We start from the raw sequence: 18,094 nt of genomic DNA, 5'->3' as shown, positions 1-18,094 counted from the left end.
TTACAGTGAATAAGGCTCTGGATATTTATTCTACATGCAATTGTCATAAAATAGATAATTACATTCATCACACACGTTTTTCATCATCTGTCCTCAAATTATATAAAGTAAATCACACTTACAACTAACTGTCAAGTTGAAAGGATTTTCTATCCGAGAATATATATCTATCGGAAATTGAACACTTACCCATTATACCAAGTCTGCCATCTAACCAACTGGGCAGGGACTATAATTCCCCGTACAAGAACTTAAATGAAGAGTTCAACTACACCCACCTTATTCAAAGATATCTCCGTAGCTACTTAGTGATTTCCGTTGATAATTCTACCTCCGTCGACGACGATAACCTGACCATTCACGTAGCAAGAAGGAGGGAGGCAAAGGAATGCCACGACGCCGGCCACATCCTCCGGCTCCCCCCAACGCCCAAGAGGCACGCGATGATTTTCCCTTGCCACAAATTCCTCATCTTCCAGCAACTGCCACAACAAACAAATACATATTCGTTAGCCAATTTTTTGTTTCTTTCGCCGATAATCCTCTGTTTTTTTAGATAAGAAGAGGCTGTGTTCACTTACAAGCTCAGTGAGTGGCGTTTTTATGTACCCTGGAGCTACACTGTTTGTTCTAATGTTATCTTTGGCCCATTCACATGCAAGATTTCTCGCCAGTTGATTCATTGCTCCTAATCAAATGACGAGAGAGAGAGAGAGAGAGAGATCTAAGAAAATAGTTCATATTCCAAATGATTCAAGCAAATTCAAATCAACAACGTGCAAGAAGTACCTTTGGTTGATGCATACACAGAGAGATTATCTTGGGCAATTAAGCCAGAGATGGAGGTGATGAACACAATACTCCCACCTCCACAAGCCTTAAGAAGAGGGTAAGCGAGTTGGCTCAAGTGGAACGCCGATTCCAGGTTTGTGCTGATCAAGAGCTTGAAATCCTCCATTGTTTGCTCCACCGTCGGTTTGTAGACTGCCGTCCCTGCATTGTTAACCTGCAAAACGAAAAATATTATCAAATCGGTTTCCATGAGTATTCGGATTTGAGGAAATTATTACCAGAATGTTGAGCTTCCCGTCGAATTGGGACTTCACCGTCGCCATGAGCTTCTCTCTCTCGCTCGGGGACGAAACGTCGCAGACAGATCCGGTGACGTTGAGCTTGGAATCGCGCCATTGTTGCAGGCACTTCTCCAGATCTGCTTCGCTGCGGGCGCAAGCGTGCACTGCCGATCCAAGTCTGGCGAGCTCCTCGACGATCGCATACCTAAATTAAGCTTGATGGATGAGAAGAAATATATAGATGGAAAGAGATGGAGTAGTATTCGATCGAGGAAGTACCCGATTCCCTTGGAGCCTCCGGTGACCAGAGCAGTCGACCCGGCGAGAGACCATCTGTTTGTCTGGATGGGAGTTTGTTCCGGCACGCTGCTCCTGCTCATGCTTTCTATATTCGATGGGAGTACTAGTGTGTTCCGGCGAGAGAAAGGAGTGTCGTGCAGAAGACGAGAGAAGATAAGGCTCAGATATTATAAATAATACTTTTTAGGCAAAAACTAAGGGCATTTCTTTTATTATAGTTTAATATATTTTTTTTAATTCTAAACATGATGATCATTATTATTATAATATATTAAAAGTAATTTTAAATGATTATTACAATAATGTCCTTTGTTGTGGAAGTGAATTTTTTCTATAATTTTTTTATTTTTATTTGTTTTTAAAATATATACGGAAAAACCATGCACTATTAAAATTATTTTAAAAAATATTAAAGTAAACTGATTCAATTTAATTACAATTATTAAAACTAAAATATTATTTTATTAAGATACCTTTTTATTAAAATTATTGTCAATGGATTAAAATCAACATTATAATATAAATGTTATTTCCATAATTTTTATTTACTTTTTATAAGATGTGTACTGGAAGCATAATTAATAAATATGATTGAAATTCAAAGTAGGTCATTGTAAGTCAAACGAGCCAGTAATTTATTTGTACGATTTATTACGAATCCGTGTCTATCCTCGGAATTGATCCCTTGGACAAACTGTATCATCTGTTTTTAAGTGATTATTAAAAAATAATAATCATGAGTACAATTGCACAAAATTCCCATCAATACGAGATCCAAGAAAAAATCTATTACACCAAATTTTATCCCATTTATATTTGTAAAACTCTATTTTTGAACAGAAAAATTTTCCCAAAAGAAAAAATACAAAAAAATCCCTCTTTATTTTTCAAAAGAAATTTATGAGCTCGTAAATATGATTTATTAACTAATTAAGTACTTCCTGATAGTTGTGACTTTATAATGAATTTAATACAAGAAAAATAATTTTAAAAAACAATTTTAATTTATAAGATAAGAAAGCTAGCTTAGACCAAACCTCCATTTGGTTCATTGAAGGATAAAATGTGGAGTCACCAGTCATGCACAGCCCGAACTAGGTAGAACTCAATTCAGGCTGGTTAAGCTCGGCCTTGGCTAACTCTTATCGAGACACATAGTGCCAAATCAGATAAGAAAGCTAGCTTAGACCAAACCTCCATTTGGTTCATTGAAGGATCAAAAGTGGAGTCACCAGTCATGCACAGCCCGAACTAGGTAGAACTCAATCCAGGCTGGTTAAGCTCGGCCTTGGCTAACTCTTATCGAGACACATCGTGCCAAATCAGTAAGCACCAAAACTAGACTGGGTACAATTTCTACAACCTTGATATGAAATTAACTTAACACCACATGCAGCAACGCCAACCAAACAGTTACGGTTAATCGAAAAACTCTAAAAGGTCACGATATGTGAATCTGAAACTGGCAACAGAAGTCGAGGGCGGAGATCACACCCTATCAGCCTTACTGCATTCTCAAACTGTTGCTCAATGACACCGATGTCAAGATATTGGCTCCTCGTATTGTAATTCGCTGACGATTGCTGCTCGCGAAACTTAGAAGCAAGGAAAGGCCGAGTCAAAAGAGAGAGCAAGGAGTTACGATCAGAGAGCACCGAACCAGACGAAAGCTTATTGTGCGCATTCTGAAATGCATTTGATATCTTAGGTAGTTCAACCCAGCGGATTGTTCTAGCAGCATTTTCCATTCGCTCGAAAGGATCCTCTATCTGTAAAGTTGAAAGATCATCAACTAGCTATAGACTGCAAGTAATCATTCCAAGAAATTTCAGCAGAAACATCAACAATCTTACAATCAGGGGCGGCGACCTATAAAAACGACGGCTGATTTGTCGCCCTTCATATGTAGAGATGCTATAATCCGAACCAAAAGTTCTAATATCTGAAAACTGCACACACAGATTAAATGTTGCTCAATAACCCAACAGACTTTCTTTCACAGCTTACTTTGTATAATTTCAAGATAAGAAAATAGAGGCTTGTTCAGTCTAAACAATAAATGTTGTACAATTAGGAAACTAGCCATGAATCTAAAAGACCGCACCTTGTCAAAAAAGGAAAGCAAAAGTTGAGCAAGAGAGCTTTGGTTTCTAAGTCTGCTAGATGTGAACCTCTGTATATTTGCAGAACACACATCCTCAAAATGACTCTCAGAGAATCTACTCCATCCTGCAGCAACAAACAGTAGAAAATACAAACACACTAAGGAAAGGCCTATATCATAATTATAGACATGCAGGTATGCCAAAAAGGCGCAAGAAATAAAGATGTTATAAGGCTCTAGAAGACACATACCTCAATTAGAAATTCTTTCTTCGTTAATTATTGCTCGCAGTGGTGGGAAAATTGGTGGTTCGCAAGTCTGGTAAAGAAAAAGTAAAACAACACATAAGCAGTCTTATAACCAAACCACACGAAGGATTCTAGAAAAGAATTTGATAGTTGATATTGCATCAAGAAATGCGCAAAAAAGAATCACAGACTCACAACTTCACCTGAAAATGGAAGATAACCAACAAACATAGGGCATATGAACTTAAACTCCCAGACTTCGGATCATTAATATCTTGTGCTTTAGCCCACTCCTTCAGCTGAGAAAAGGAATGGAGTCACATCACAAAGGAATCTAATAACAGTATAAAAAATTCTTACAACGAATGCTGACCACTAAAACCATGTCATGGAAACGGTCATCTATTTCAGATAACCATTTGAGAAAGTTGGACTTCATCACACCAAGATGATTATTAATGCAGACATCAAAAGAAATATTATGCTGCCTGCTAACGTATTTAAGCAGAGGAACTCTTGCATTTGGAATGTACTCAACAGACCTAGCAAGACCTGAAAAAGAGATAGCAAATAGAAATCACTCACATTTTTATGGTCGTATTGAAGATTCCAGATAGACGATAAAGATAGTTTTAAAATTTTCCTATTTGCAGACTTTGTTGTGTCTTTTTTAAATTTCAAAATAGGCCAACAATTGTAAAAAGTATACCTCCATAGAATTAAAGAGTTATTACGGTATAAATTATTTCTTTGAGGGTAGTTAGCTTTGCATGCTTTTCATTTAGTAGCACCATATAAATATCATATATAAGAAGAATTCAAATAGGGGAATTTGTCCATAATTGAACTTCTAACAAAATGACAGCCCAAGAGATGAGCCCATTGGTTGATCAAAGTAATACATATAAAACCAAATTTTGAAAAACATAACTCATTTCTATCGTGACATTTTGCATTTTTATGTAAAAGGAAGTGTTTTCTAAACTTACAACAGGCATAAAATCATGGTTTCAGTGTGAAGTGATATTATACATATACTTAGTATGAGCTCTCCTATATGAGAGAATAAGTAGGTCACAACTAGGAGTTGGATGTTCTAATATGCCCTTAAAGAAAACAACGTACACATGCATGCCCAACTCAAAGATTTAAAGATAGTTTAAGAATTGACTCACTTTGCCCTTCCAAAGGAGCTTTTTCCATAATGGGTAGACTTGAGCTTTTAAAACAACTCACTGAATCTTCTTTGTGCAACATCTTATTTTACTACTAGAAATGATTTAGTTTTGTGGGAACTTGCTTTTCTAGTGAAATTTTAAGAATTCTTATTTATTAATTCTAAATTACGTATTTATTTCAAGATAGACTATTTTTAAACATATTTTACTTAAATAGAAAAGAAAAGCTAGCATATCCAAAAACCTCTGATTCTTCACCTATGGTGTCATCCCAGTCACCCTCCAGCCATTGCCCTGTTATTCTCCCATTCACTACAGCATTAGTCCCTCCGATACCAAGTATTGTTGGTCAACACTAACACGAAATCAATCCAGCTTATGAACTTGAGATGAATTTGATATAAACTAAAGACTTTTAAACATTGTAAGTATTACTGAGTGAGAATCTTAGCATATCAGTTGTCTTCACTACCAGTCCATCTCCTCTGTTTAAGAGACATTGGTTGAGTTTGCAAATTGACATCACAGTCTCTTATTTCTCTACCTTTTTACTTTATATTGTATAGAGAGATAAGGTCTAGAAATAATCTTATAATTTTTGTTGCCAAAGGATCAATCTCGAATGTATCTTGGGTGGAGGGCTGGATAAAACCATCCCACCTTATAATTTTTAACAGAGAATTTTTCTTCAAGTTTGAACTTTCTAACAGTATCGTGTCTCATTTAAATTTATATTTTGTTAATTGTTTCACTCATTTTGCTGTGTTAATCATCTTATGTACTAAACCCTTGATCAGAAGCTATACACCAAAAAAAAAAAAAGACCTAATAAATAAGTGATACAAAATAATAGACATTAATAGGAAACTAAGATTAGTTAAAATTTAAAAGACAAGATAATATTTACTCTCCTGATGTAAATTTTTTGATGGCACTATTCCAAACTTATGCTTGCTAGAAAGCATGCAATTAATCATAGTATCAAAATTTTCAGTAAAAATTCAAATCATTGTCAAAACACTAATTCCAAAGTTGTGTTCTTATCTGATATACAGTTGATAGTCTAAGAACAAAAACAACAACATTATTGTACAAAAAATAGTATATAAAGAAATTGCATACTAGTTCTTTGCAATTCAAGCTTTATTTGCCAGAGACAAATTCTTTTCACATCGTCGTCGTCGATTTGAACTGAAACATCTATATCACCCCATTTGGTGTAAAGGTTGGACACAAATGAACCAAAGGGCTTCACTAGTGGCACATCACCTATACAATAATTAGGTAGAATTCAGTGTAAACTGTGAGAACAAAATTTTGATTCAAATGAAGTCAGTTGCCTTTAACAAAACTGGGTAAGTCAAAACACCCCTAGTGTTGATGTTATATTAAATTGAAATATATCTATGGTCAATGTGTTTTCCTTGATAGGTCAATCACAAATTGGGAGGCAAGGATATACAAGATAAACACCCCTAGTCTTGATTTTTTTTTTCTTGGTACTAGACAAATTAACCCATCATATTCAAGATAAACAAAAAACTTGCTGTGATTTAGATTGTGACAATTGATACATTAAATTTGAATCTTAAATTTTGGAGGAAAAAACTTTAAAAGAAAATTAGAGATCTAAAGATTAGTAGAACAAAAAATGAAATAGATGACATGCAATTCTTTATTCTAGAATCAAGAAAGAAGTAATGGAATGATTATGATGAATGAGCGCAAAATCTTATAAAATTAGATGTCTAAAATAAAATCACTAAAATATTTTTTGAATCAAAATTACCTATAACATTTTAAAGTAATTAGACAAAAACAAAAGAAGAAAATATCTATTCTTTGGACAAGGTAATAATAGCTATTTATAATTTTGTATAGCGTATTAATATAGTTGAGGAAAACTTGTAAAAACGTATTAATGTAGCCTATAAGGTATTATATATTTGTAAGAACTATAAAAACTTATATATATATATATAGCTAAGAAAGAGGTTAAGAAAGCTGTAAATGAAGTTAAAAACGAAACTTTTGAATGCTTATATCGAAAATTAGATACACAAGATGGGAAAAAAAGACATTTATAGAATAGCTAAAGCAAGAGAAGATAAAGAAAGACAAAAGATATTATCCAAATAAAATATATTAAAGATGAATGTAATAAGTTACTAGTAAATGATGAAGAAATAAAAGAGTGGTGGTAGAGATATTTTCATCAACTTTTTAATAAAGGGTTATGTGACCAACTTAACTTAAGTAATTTAAGTATATAGTACAAAAATTTAAATTTTTATCATAGAATTCAAACTTCAAAAGTAGAACAAGCTTTAAATGGGATGCAAAATGAAAAAATAGCTAGACCAGATAATATTCCGATAGAGGTATAGAAATATCTAAGAAAATAAGATATTGAATAACTTACAAAGTTATTTAACCTGATATTAAAAATGATAAAAATGTCTAATTAATGATGGGTAAGTACTTAGTCCTCTTATATAAGAGCAAAGGAAATGTACAAAATTGTACAAATTATAGGGATATTAAATTAATGAGTCATATTTTGAAACTTTGGAAAAAAAGTAATGTAACAAATATTAAGGAAGAAGACAATGGTAACTAAAAATCAATTTGAATTTCAAGCAAGAAAACCACGGTGACCAAAATTCAATTTGAATTCATGCTTGGAAAATCGATAATAGAAATTGTAAATCTTCTCAGACAACTAATTGACAAGATTTACACATTGTATTTGTTGACTAGAAAAAGCTTATGATAAAGTCACACGAGAAATTATATGAAAAATTCTAGAAAAGAGTATTAGTGTAGCATATATTGAACTAATTAAAAATATGTATGAGGATGTAACGACAAAAGTAAAAAACATTTGGTGGATTAATCGAAGCATTTCCCATAAATATAGGGTTACATCAAGGATCAACTCTAAGTCCCTGTATTTTTACATTAATCATAAACGGACTTACTAAATACCTCCAAAACACGGCACCGTGGTGCATATTGTTTGCAGTTAATATTATTTTGTTAGATGAGTCACGTAAAGGCGTAAACGCTAAACTTGAATTTTGGAGGGAAGCATTGGACGCGAAAGGTTTTAAGCTTAGTAGAATAAAGACAGAATATATAGAATTTAAGCTTAGTAATATTAAACGTAATGAAATAATTATTTTGATAGAAGATGATGAGTTGTCTCTAACTGAGATTTTTAAGTATTTAGGTTCATTTTTTGCAAAAGGATAGAAAGATTGAGAGAAATATCTTACATAGAATACAAGCAGGATGGTTGAAATGAAGGAAAACGTCGGGTGTTCTACCCTTAATACTTAAATGAAAGTTCTATAAAATAACAGTTAGACCTGCTATGTTATATGAAGTTGAATGTTAGGTTATAACTTGAGCACATGAGCAAAACATGAGAGTTGCAGATATGAGAATGTTAAGGTGGATGTGTGGACATACGATAATAGATAGCATACAAAATGAGAGCATTAGAGAGAAAGTTAGAATTGCATCTATTGAGGAAAAACTCCGAAATGTACATGTAAAATGGTACGAACATATACTTATACAATCAATAAATGCTCTAATTAGGCAATGTGAAACTATGACAAATATACACATCAAACGAGGATTATCAAAAAAGGCTTAGTTAGCAACAATAAAATAAGATAAAATTTATTTAAATATAAATGATGATATAGTAGGGGATAGAGCTTAATGACATAGAAGGATCCATATAACCAATCTCACCTAGTGGGATAAAGTTTGGTTGTTGTTGTATTAATGTAATTGAGTCCTTTTGCATTTAATACCTGTTGGTGCAACATCCCTCAGGTCAAGGTTGACCTGGGTGACCAAGCTGAGTCTTGGTTTGAGTTTAGATGTTTGACAATAAGAAATTGATTGAAGAAGAGTCAAGTAGGTCAAGGTTGACCGGATACTGGACAGGGAAGTCCTGGTGAGTGAAGCCAGGCAGAAGGAAAACCCTAGTGAGTGAAGCTAGGTGAAAGTCCTAGTGAGTGAAGCTAGGTGAAAGTCCTAGTGAGTGAAGCTAGGTGAAAGTCCTGGTGAGTGAAACCAGGTGAAAATCCTAGTGAGTGAAGCTAGGTGAAAGTCCTGGTGAGTGAAGCCAGGCAGAAGGAAAATCCTAGTGAGTGAAGCTAGGTGAAAGTCCTGGTGAGTGAAGCCAGGCAGAAGGAAAATCCTAGTGAGTGAAGCTAGGTGAAAGTCACGTGAGTGAAGCAGGAAAATGAAGCTAGGCAGGTGAAAGTCCCGTGAGTGAAACCAGGTGAAACCCTAGTGAGTGAGGGGAGTCACAGTGAGGCAAGGAAAATCCTAGTGAGTGAAGCTGGGTGAAAGTCACGTGAGTGAAGCCGGAAAAGCTAGTGAGTGAAGCTAGGCGATGGAAAACCCTAGTGGTGAAGTGAAAGTCACAGTGAGTGAAGCCGGGCAAAATCCAGATGGATCGAGGATGATCGGACGTCCGGTGTTGGGAAGTCCAGTAGGTCGAAGGATTGATTGGATACTTGGCACGAGGAAATCTGAGATAGTCGAAGGAGTTGACGCATCGATGGAAGTCCAGTAGGTCGAAGGTGACGGATACTTGCGTGAATAGAAAAGTCTAAGTGGGTCGAAGGGATTAACCAGGACACTTGGTGGGAAGTCTGGCAGGTCGAAGGGTGACGGATGCTGGCGTGATGTACCAACAGTCGAGGTTGACGGATGTTGGTTTGAGAGGCTTGGAACTTGGTTTTGGGCAAAACCAAGTGTTGGATCGATTCAGGAGCTGGATCGATCGATCCAGGATCGATTGGAAGAGCCGGATCGATCCGTGGATCGATCCAGATGTTCCAATCGATCGGTGGATCGATTTGGGATCGCTTGGAATAGCCGGATCGATCCGTGGATCGATCCAGCGTTTTCCAGAGCACGGAGGCGCCGATGGATCGATCCAAAGCCTCCCGATCGATTGGGAATATTCGAATCGATCGGGATCCGACCGTTAGCGTCGATAAAGGCCGCAGCGTTCATTTCCTTCGGTATCTCTTCTCGATTCACTCCAGTTTCTCGCCACCTCCACCACAGCGCTCATCAGTTCTTGAAGGATCTTGGAAGTTTTCCAGTCAGAGGCGGATCAAAGCCAAGAAGAAGCTAGGGTTAGGGTTTATACTCATTGTAAGCTTGTAAGCTTGTATCTCTTGTATCCTTTCCCTCTCTTCTTGTATTGAGTCTTGTAGGGCTTCTCCGCCCTTGGTAGTTACCATAAAGGAGAGTTTTATTTAGTAGAGAGTGTGTGTGTTGGTGTGGATCCTTGGATTAGTCACCTCTTGTGAGGTGGATACCAAGTAAACCAACCGTGTTAGTGTTGTGTGATTGTTTCTTTGTATTTCCGCTGCATATTCTTGAAGAAACAAGCAACGCCAAGCAACGCCGAGCACCGAGCGAACGCGACGAGCTATTCACCCCCTAGCTACTTTTGGTCCCAACGTGGTATCAGGGCGAGGCCGCTCTTCAGGAATCATCGCCAAAGGGTCAAGCATAACAAGAAAGCTAGAGGGTAAAGAAGTTGGAAATTGTTGAAGTTCAAGACTTTATCAAGCTCAACTTCAAGATGCCCAGATGGACTTGGATTTGACACAAGGGTGGCTCCGCCACCTACGAGTTTCGATTCTTGGAAATCAAGAATCGAAAATTTTCTTATGATGGAGATAGAGCGATGGTTTGCTCTAATGGAAGGCTTCAAGGCTCCAAGAAATTGAAAGGGCAAAGTTCTCAAGAGGAGCAAGTGGAGCCAAGAGCAAGCCCAAAGGTGCGAGGCCAACGACAAAGTGACCAAGCTTCAATTTATTGTCAAACACCGTCCTTTGCAAAATTGGAGATTTTGAATATGCAAAGGAACTATGGAGCCAATTGGCGAAGCTTCATGAGATCCCTCCACTGCACAAGAGAAAGAAGAATCCAGAGGGTGACTCTTTGGAGCAAGACCAAGAGGAGGACTCAGAGGTTGAGAGATGCCGACCTTCGAAGAAGAGGAAATCCAAGAAGCTCATCCTCGAGGGAATGAAGCAAAAGGGGAGCATACTCCTTGTTTCATATTCAAGATGATGAAGCCTCCACCTCTAGGATTGAGGGAGAGCAATCCTTGGTGATGCCGGATCAAGAAGAAGGAGAAGCTTCTACATCCGGGTCGAGAGAAGAAGAGGAGGAAGAAGCAACTACCTCCACAAGTCAAGAAAAATCAAATGGAGAAGAATCAAATTCATACCAAGAGGAAGCTTCTACCTCCGGATCAAAAGGAGAAGATGCCACCCCTACAAGCAAAGGTATAAATATTTCAATTGATAATAAAAATCATATTATATGCTTTGAATGTAGGGAAAAAGGGCATTACAAAAGTAAATGCCCTAAATTGGTCAAGAAGAAGGGCCAAGTGACATTAAAGGGCAAGGAGAAGTCCAAGGAGACCACCCCCGGGACAAAGAAGAGCAAAGAGCACATTGTGTGCTTCTTGTGTCAACAAAAAGGGCATTATCGAAGTCAATGCCTCAAGGGGAAGAAGATGGTCAAGGCTCAAGGAGGCATTAGTCAAGGGGGAGCCTCCAAGGTAAAGAAGAAGGTAACATTTATTGAGCCTACTCCTTTACATTATGGTAAAAAGCATGATAGTTCTAATTTTTATCATTTTAATGCGATTTACCATAAGAATAGGAAGCATGAGGGCTTTAAGGAAAAGCATGTGGCCCTACATGCCAAAACTACCCAATCTAAGGTTAGGAAGGTAGATGGACACTTGGGCAAGAACACTAAGGATAATAGATACAAGCCCAAAAACAAAAATGCTCATGGGTGTAATGAAAAATCAAAATCTAAGGATTTAATGATAGAAAATCAAGTCTTGAGATCAAGACTTGATAAAATGGAAAAGACCCTAAAAAGGATGGAAAATATCCTAAAAGGGCAAAATGAGCATAACCTAGGTTTAGGGGTACAAAAGCCATCCAATGGCCATAGAGGTTTGGGATACAAACCCAAAGCTAAAAAGGATGTGCCTAGTTATCATAGGGTTCCATATAGCTATGGAACAAACCCTAAGTCTAGAGGTCAAGTCAAAGATACAAGGGAAGATATCCCTAGAAGTATCTTTGCAACCAAAGTGACTAAGACTTCTAAGAAGTCTAAGAAAGTCACTAACAAGGTCACAAGGGAGGCTATCCCTAGAGTTGACCTAGAAAATGTGACCAAGGCTTCTAAGAAGCCCAACAAGGTCACTAGGAAGGTATCTAGGGAAGTTATCCCTAGTGAGTACCTAGAGCATCCAAGGAGCACCAATAGGTGTTGGGTTCCTAGGAGCATCTTCTCTACCCCATAGATGGGTTAGAGAGTGTCAACTCCGATTAGAAGGGTAGTTAACCTGACTTTGAGGAAATTGACACTCAAGGAGCATTTTCAAGGTTTTTGTTAATCTTTGAAAATGAAGTGGATTTTTGTTTACTCCTTGAAAGAGTAAAATGTGCCTAATGGTGGAAGAATTGATTTTAATCTAAAATGGCACAAATTGGGAAAACCTTAAGAACTATCAAGTTGGGATTTTGGTATGTTCTCAGGCAATTTAAGGCAATCCGGGCCTTAATTTAAAAGTGCTACTCTTGTGGAAAAATGAAATATGCCAACATTTGAGGACATGTTTATTTTCAATTGGCATACATTAAATCAAGGAAATTAGAAATGCAAATTTAGGCTTTGGCATTCTCTTGTAGCACTTTAGGGCAATCTAGGTTTAAGTTGTAAGTTTAGCTAAGACTTTAAGGATACTTAGATAGTTAATCTAGGTATATTTTATTTATGCTAAATCTTGCCATGATTGTTTGCCCATCATATGCCATGACATCATGTCTAGTTTTGCATTCATGTTTTATTATGAAAAATCCAAAAATACCATGTCATGACATTCATACATCATGTAGTAATAGGATATTTTCTTTTAAAAATTATTTTCTTTTGATGTATGTCATAACATAATCATGCATTAAGTTTAATTCCTTGTAATTAAGGACGAATGACATTTAACGACACTTATTGACAAGTGACATCCTAGGTGGATGTCTAATATCTCTAGAATGCCTAGATAGATATGCATGATCCCTAGATAAGGGCAAAAACCAAAATCTACATCTCACAAAGACTATAAGATGACTTGTATGTGATTAGTGCACATTAGATATAAGTGAGATGTTAGGATGATGAACATAACTCAAAATGTTGATTTAGTGCATTCTTTTGAGTTTTTAGGTTCATCAAAACACATAGTTATGTGTTTTCCCATCATTGGGAAAGCTAATGTACAAGTCATGTGCATTATGCCCAAGGAACATGATGGGATATTGGTTTTGAAAATGTTTTTAAAATGTTTTTGGAAAACCTTGGTGAAGGCTATCTTTTGATAGTAATCACCATTGAATAGTTAGACACAAACTTGAAGAAAAACACTAAAGTTTTTGCAAATTTTCGAGTTTGTGTCAATCTTTGAAAATATGATGTATTTTCATAGAAAGCTATTTTTCCATGATTAAGTATGCCCTAAATAATGTCTACACGAAATTTCATGATTTTTGGATTTTTGTAGAATTTTTTAGGGGTTTCTGAAGTTGACTGAAATGGAATTTCAGCAACTATCAGAGCTCCGATCGATCCATGGATCGATTGGAGTGCCCGAATCGATCCGTGGATCGATTCAGGAGGCAAGACTCGCGAGCAGAAGCTCGCTGGATCGATCAGCCGATCGATCCAGGTAGTCTGAATCGATCAGTGGATCGATTCAGAAAGGTTCAATCGATTGGATCCCAACTCCAATCGATCCAAGTTGCTGATTTTGGCTGGGTAGGCTTGATTTCAGCATCTTTGAACCTCTTTGAGTCTAGGTAACCATTCCAAACCCCTAAAATACATTTGTATACATACAAGGGGTGTTTTCATGTTGAAAACAAGGATGGATTGGTTAACGAAGACTAAGTAGAAGTTTAGGTTGAGGTTGTTTCAAATATTGAACATTTAAACCTCAAAACTTCTAAAATTTGGGTTTCCTAAAGGTTTAGGAATTCCAAGTCATTGTTGGTGCAATGATAGAAGTTACCACCATGTCTTTAGGGGGAGGGACTCTTTAAAGACATGAAAATTACTTTTCATGAACCTTGGAAGGTGGTTAACCTTCTTTAAAGAAAATGCTCATGTATGAGCTTTTGAACTTGAAATGGGGAGTGGATATCCTCATTATTTCAAGTGGGAACTCAAGTGGTTAGATAATGCTCAAGGTTGGGTATTTGTCTACATTGAGGGAGAAGTTAAGGATAAATGAAGGGTATGGGACCTTCTTTATCGTGTTGATCACAACGAGTGATGTTGTGAACAATGATGAGTAACTCTTCAGGGGGAGAGTCGTCAACAAATGGATTTGTTGATGTGTACCCAAAATTGGGGCATGGGTTGATGTGTGCCCAAAGATGGGTTGATGTGTGCCAATAGGGGGAGAATGAAAGGACCTATGAATGGGTGTAAGTTAGGCTTTCATTACCTAGAGGGAGTGTGCCCTCGTAGGGGAGAATGAAGAGCTTAATTTATATGTTCATTACCTAGTGGCATGAAGATTGAGGCTATAGGATTAGCCTAACTTATATGTGGTGTTGTTGTGGTATTGTCAAACATCAAGGGGAGATTGTTGGTACATCCCTCGGTCAAGGTTGACTGGGTGACCAAGTGAGTCTTGGTTTGAGTTTAGATGTTTGACAATAAGAAATTGATTGAAGAAGAGTCAGTCAAGGTCGACCGGAGGAAAGTCCTAACTGGAGGTGAGGCAAGGAAAAGTCCAACGGGAAGGTTGGCAGAAGAGGAAAATTCAAGTGGGGCATTGTTGACTGGACACTTGGTGTTGAAAGTCCTGGTAAGTGAAGCCAGGCAGAAGGAAAATCTAGTGAGTGAAGCTAGTTAAAATCTTTGGTGAGTGAAGCCAGACAGAAAGAAAGTCCTGGTGAGTGAAGTCAGGCCATGAGAAAATCCTGGCAAGTAAAGCCAGGTGAAAGACCTAGTGAGTGAAACTAGGCAGATAGAAATCTTGGTGAGTGAAACTAGGTGAAAGCCTTAGTGAGTAAAGTTAGACAGTAAAAATATCCTGGTGAGTGAAGCTAGACAATGAAAATCTAGGTGGATCAAGGATGACCGAACATCTGGTGATTGGAAGTTTAAGTAGGTCAAAGGATTGACCGAATACTTGGCATAAGTTGAAAAGTCCAAGTGAGTTAAGGGATTGACCGGACACTTGATAAAAAAGTCCGAGCAGGTCAAAGTTGACCGGATACTTGGCAATGAGAAGTCTAAGTGGGTCAAGGTTGACTGAACATTGGGTTTGGGAAGCCTAGAGTCGAAGGAGTGACGGATGCTAGGTGATGTACCAACAGTCAAGGTTGACCGGATGTTGGTTTGAGAGGCTTGGAACTTGGTTTTGGGCAAAACCAAGTGTTGGATCGATCGATGGATCGATTCAGAGCCGGATCGATCGGTGGATCGATCCGGGGCTTCTGGGAACAGAGCCTCGGATCGATCCGTGGATCGATCCAGATGTTCCAATCGATCGCTGGATCGATTTGAGCTTCGCGCGATAAGCGCCGGATCGATCCGTGGATCGATCCGAGGCTTTCGAGCAGAGCTCCGATCGATCGATGGATCGATCAAAGCCTCCCGATCGATTGGGAAATCGAATCGATCGATCCGACCGTTAGCGTCGATAAAGGCCGCAGCGTTCATTTCCTTCGGTATCTCTTCTCCGATTCACTCCAGATTCTCGCCAGCTCCTCCACACTCACAAAGCTCAGATCGCCAGTTCTTGAAGGATCTTGGAAGTTTTCCAAGTCAAGAGGCGGATCAAAGCCAAGAAGAGAAGCTAGGGTTAGGGTTTATACTCATTGTAAGCTTGTAAGCTTGTATCTCTTGTATCCTTTCCCTCTCTTCTTGTATTGAGTCTTATAGGGCTTCTCCGCCCTTGGTAGTTACCATAAAGGAGAGTTTTATTTAGTGGAGGGTGTGTGTGTTGGTGTGGATCCTTGGATTAGTCACCTCTTGTGAGGTGGATACCAAGTAAACCAATCGTGTTAGTGTTGTGTGATTGTTTCTTTGTATTTCCGCTGCATATTCTTGAAGAAACAAGCAACGCCAAGCAACGCCAAGCAACGCCGAGCACCGAGCGAACGCGACGAGCTATTCACCCCCCTCCCCCCCTCCTCTAGCTACTTTTGGTCCTAACAATACCAACTTACTCTCCCATTAATTTTTTTCTTAAAGCAAAAACAATGTTACCGAGCATTCTGTTGATGAAATGCATTGTTAGCTTTATTTAATTTTTTTAAAAAAAACTTAAGAATATTTCAACCTTTTTTACTAATTAATCCAACTGCAAAAATTAAATTCACTTTTACTAATTTCATTCCTCATTATTAAATTTCTTGTCTTAAATATATAATAAGATGATACATTAACCGGTATAAATAGAGGTAATGTTAGTATCAATATGAAAATTTTTAATTATTCAGATGAAGAAAATTATATTAATTTAATAACAAATTATGATTTATTAAAAGTTATAGTATCCAGGTAAAGTTGTTGCTTTGTGATCAAAAGACCACGGGTTCGAATCCTGGAAATAGGCGCTTACAAAAAACAGGGTAAGGCTGCGTAAAAATATTCTAGGTAAACAATTAGGCAATTTAAAAAAAAAACAAATGATAATTGTAATACTTATGAATTATTAAACATTACTATGCCACAAGATATTTATCAATTTTGGAATTCAAGTTTGAGTATGAAAGTGGTTGTAGATACTATAAACCATTTAATCTCAAAAATTACCTCGAAAGGGTACCAAACCTCGAAGACAATCTTTCAATTGATTAATCTCATTGAGCCATTCGACTCGATCACTTTCCGATGGTTTTATCTCGACAAGGATGTGTCTAAGACAACTCTCAAGCACACGAACTCTATTGTTGCTAGTTGATGAAGAACCATACGAGTCCATCAGTCAACAAAATGATATGAGTGCCTGCAACAACTAACATAGTTATCTACGAAGCAAATTACAAGATCAACAAAGAAAGTTTGGGTAATTCTACAATTTAATTTACAAAGTGCCAAGAAATGGCAAACAACATTTTCACTAAAAAACAAGTGTGCATAATATGCAAACTATCAGAAATTACACTGGATATAACATTGTGACCTTGGGTAAAAAATACTAATCCAAAGTAACTTGTCCATTTCCTTAGATTGCTAAGTGTTATTTGCGAGTTGTGAGACCTACAGCTCCAGTTTTAAAAGAGTCAACAAGAGTAAAGGCACACCGACTTATCCTTCCTAACATTTAATGAACAGAACATCCGAAAATTCTAAAAGAAAACAGAAAACACATATTTTGCATACACTTTTTAGGTTTCTCCAAAAGATTTTAAAAGGCTCCAGCCTGAATAACAAGAGAATATTTCACATATAAAGACAGTTAATCACGCGAAGATATTTGAATCTTTATCCGTTAAAAAAAAAAAAGGAGAAAAGTCACCGGAGAAAGGCAAAACGCGCAGTCAACCAACAAAAACCTAAATCTTGCATGGCGAAGAAAGAAAAGCGCGATCAAGAAACACAAGAAGCTCCACTGCGTGCCTCAATCGCTGTAACAAACAACAATGACGCAGGCCCAAAGAAAAAAAGCACGGAGCAAGAGATCGTCGTCGAGGGGGGAGAGATTGGTAGTGTTCGCCGGTGAATCTTTTCAAATCATACCCACTACAAATCGAATATTTATTACCATTTTCGCCGTTTCCTTGCCGGTTGAATGAGGATAACTTCGAGACGGGAATACGGAGAGACTGTTAATATATTGTATCCGAATATTCAATTAAATAATATATACTAATTTTTTTAAAAAAAATCACTAATTATTTTTTTATGTTATATATTTATATGTTTATTTTTTAAAATATCATATTAATTTTAATATATTTTTATTGATTATAGTTTAATGAAAAAAATAAAAATTATTAATATAAAAAAATCTAATCGCGATGACTATGAAAACAGAGGTTTTAAAATCTAATATGAACTCGACACATTACTTTCCAATCCAATGGCACCACTTCA

At 37.1% G+C, this 18,094-nt stretch overlaps 2 protein-coding genes across 4 annotated transcripts; both read right to left on the bottom strand.

Annotated features, from left to right (window-relative positions):
• Window positions 1–1,535, bottom strand: LOC122008363 (noroxomaritidine/norcraugsodine reductase-like). Its single transcript, XM_042564081.1, has 5 exons — window positions 1,353–1,535; window positions 1,071–1,278; window positions 790–1,006; window positions 582–688; window positions 1–482 (listed from the first exon to the last, which is right to left on the bottom strand). The coding sequence occupies exons 1-5, from the start codon at window positions 1,451–1,453 to the stop codon at window positions 306–308; spliced, it is 810 nt and encodes a 269-aa protein (XP_042420015.1). The 5' UTR covers window positions 1,454–1,535; the 3' UTR covers window positions 1–305.
• Window positions 1,536–3,226: 1,691 nt separating this feature from the next.
• LOC122008362 (protein HESO1-like) lies at window positions 3,227–17,806 on the bottom strand. 3 transcript variants are annotated; one of them, XM_042564080.1, is made up of 8 exons: window positions 17,763–17,806; window positions 16,811–17,003; window positions 6,026–6,172; window positions 4,099–4,277; window positions 3,929–4,024; window positions 3,729–3,795; window positions 3,478–3,602; window positions 3,227–3,322 (listed from the first exon to the last, which is right to left on the bottom strand). In XM_042564080.1, exons 2-6 carry the CDS (start codon window positions 16,977–16,979, stop codon window positions 3,730–3,732), a joined length of 657 nt encoding a protein of 218 aa, XP_042420014.1. In that variant the 5' UTR covers window positions 16,980–17,003; window positions 17,763–17,806; the 3' UTR covers window positions 3,227–3,322; window positions 3,478–3,602; window position 3,729. The 3 variants fall into 3 exon arrangements, with proteins under 3 accessions (XP_042420014.1, XP_042420013.1, XP_042420012.1); XM_042564079.1 differs by having other exon boundaries at window positions 17,618–17,797; XM_042564078.1 differs by having other exon boundaries at window positions 16,811–17,797.
• Between the last annotated feature and the right edge of the window lie 288 nt (window positions 17,807–18,094).

Source organism: Zingiber officinale, chromosome 8A, assembly GCF_018446385.1.
Source record: "Zingiber officinale cultivar Zhangliang chromosome 8A, Zo_v1.1, whole genome shotgun sequence".
NCBI lineage: Eukaryota > Viridiplantae > Streptophyta > Magnoliopsida > Zingiberales > Zingiberaceae > Zingiber > Zingiber officinale.
The sequence above is the reverse complement of the archived record's forward strand: the minus strand, read 5'-3'. Positions and strand labels throughout refer to the sequence as shown.

Coding starts and splice junctions, on each gene's coding strand:
- LOC122008362 (XM_042564080.1), bottom strand. CDS start 16,979: ATGGACTCGTATGGTTCTTCATCAACTAGCAACAATAGAGTTCGTGTG. Junction 4,278..6,025: donor GCTTGAATTGCAAAGAACTA/GTATGCAATTTC, acceptor TCTCTTTTTCAG/GTCTTGCTAGGTCTGTTGAG. Junction 4,025..4,098: donor TCCATGACATGGTTTTAGTG/GTCAGCATTCGT, acceptor TCCTTTTCTCAG/CTGAAGGAGTGGGCTAAAGC.
- LOC122008363 (XM_042564081.1), bottom strand. CDS start 1,453: ATGAGCAGGAGCAGCGTGCCGGAACAAACTCCCATCCAGACAAACAGA. Junction 1,279..1,352: donor GGAGGCTCCAAGGGAATCGG/GTACTTCCTCGA, acceptor AGCTTAATTTAG/GTATGCGATCGTCGAGGAGC. Junction 483..581: donor AAACGCCACTCACTGAGCTT/GTAAGTGAACAC, acceptor TTGTTGTGGCAG/TTGCTGGAAGATGAGGAATT.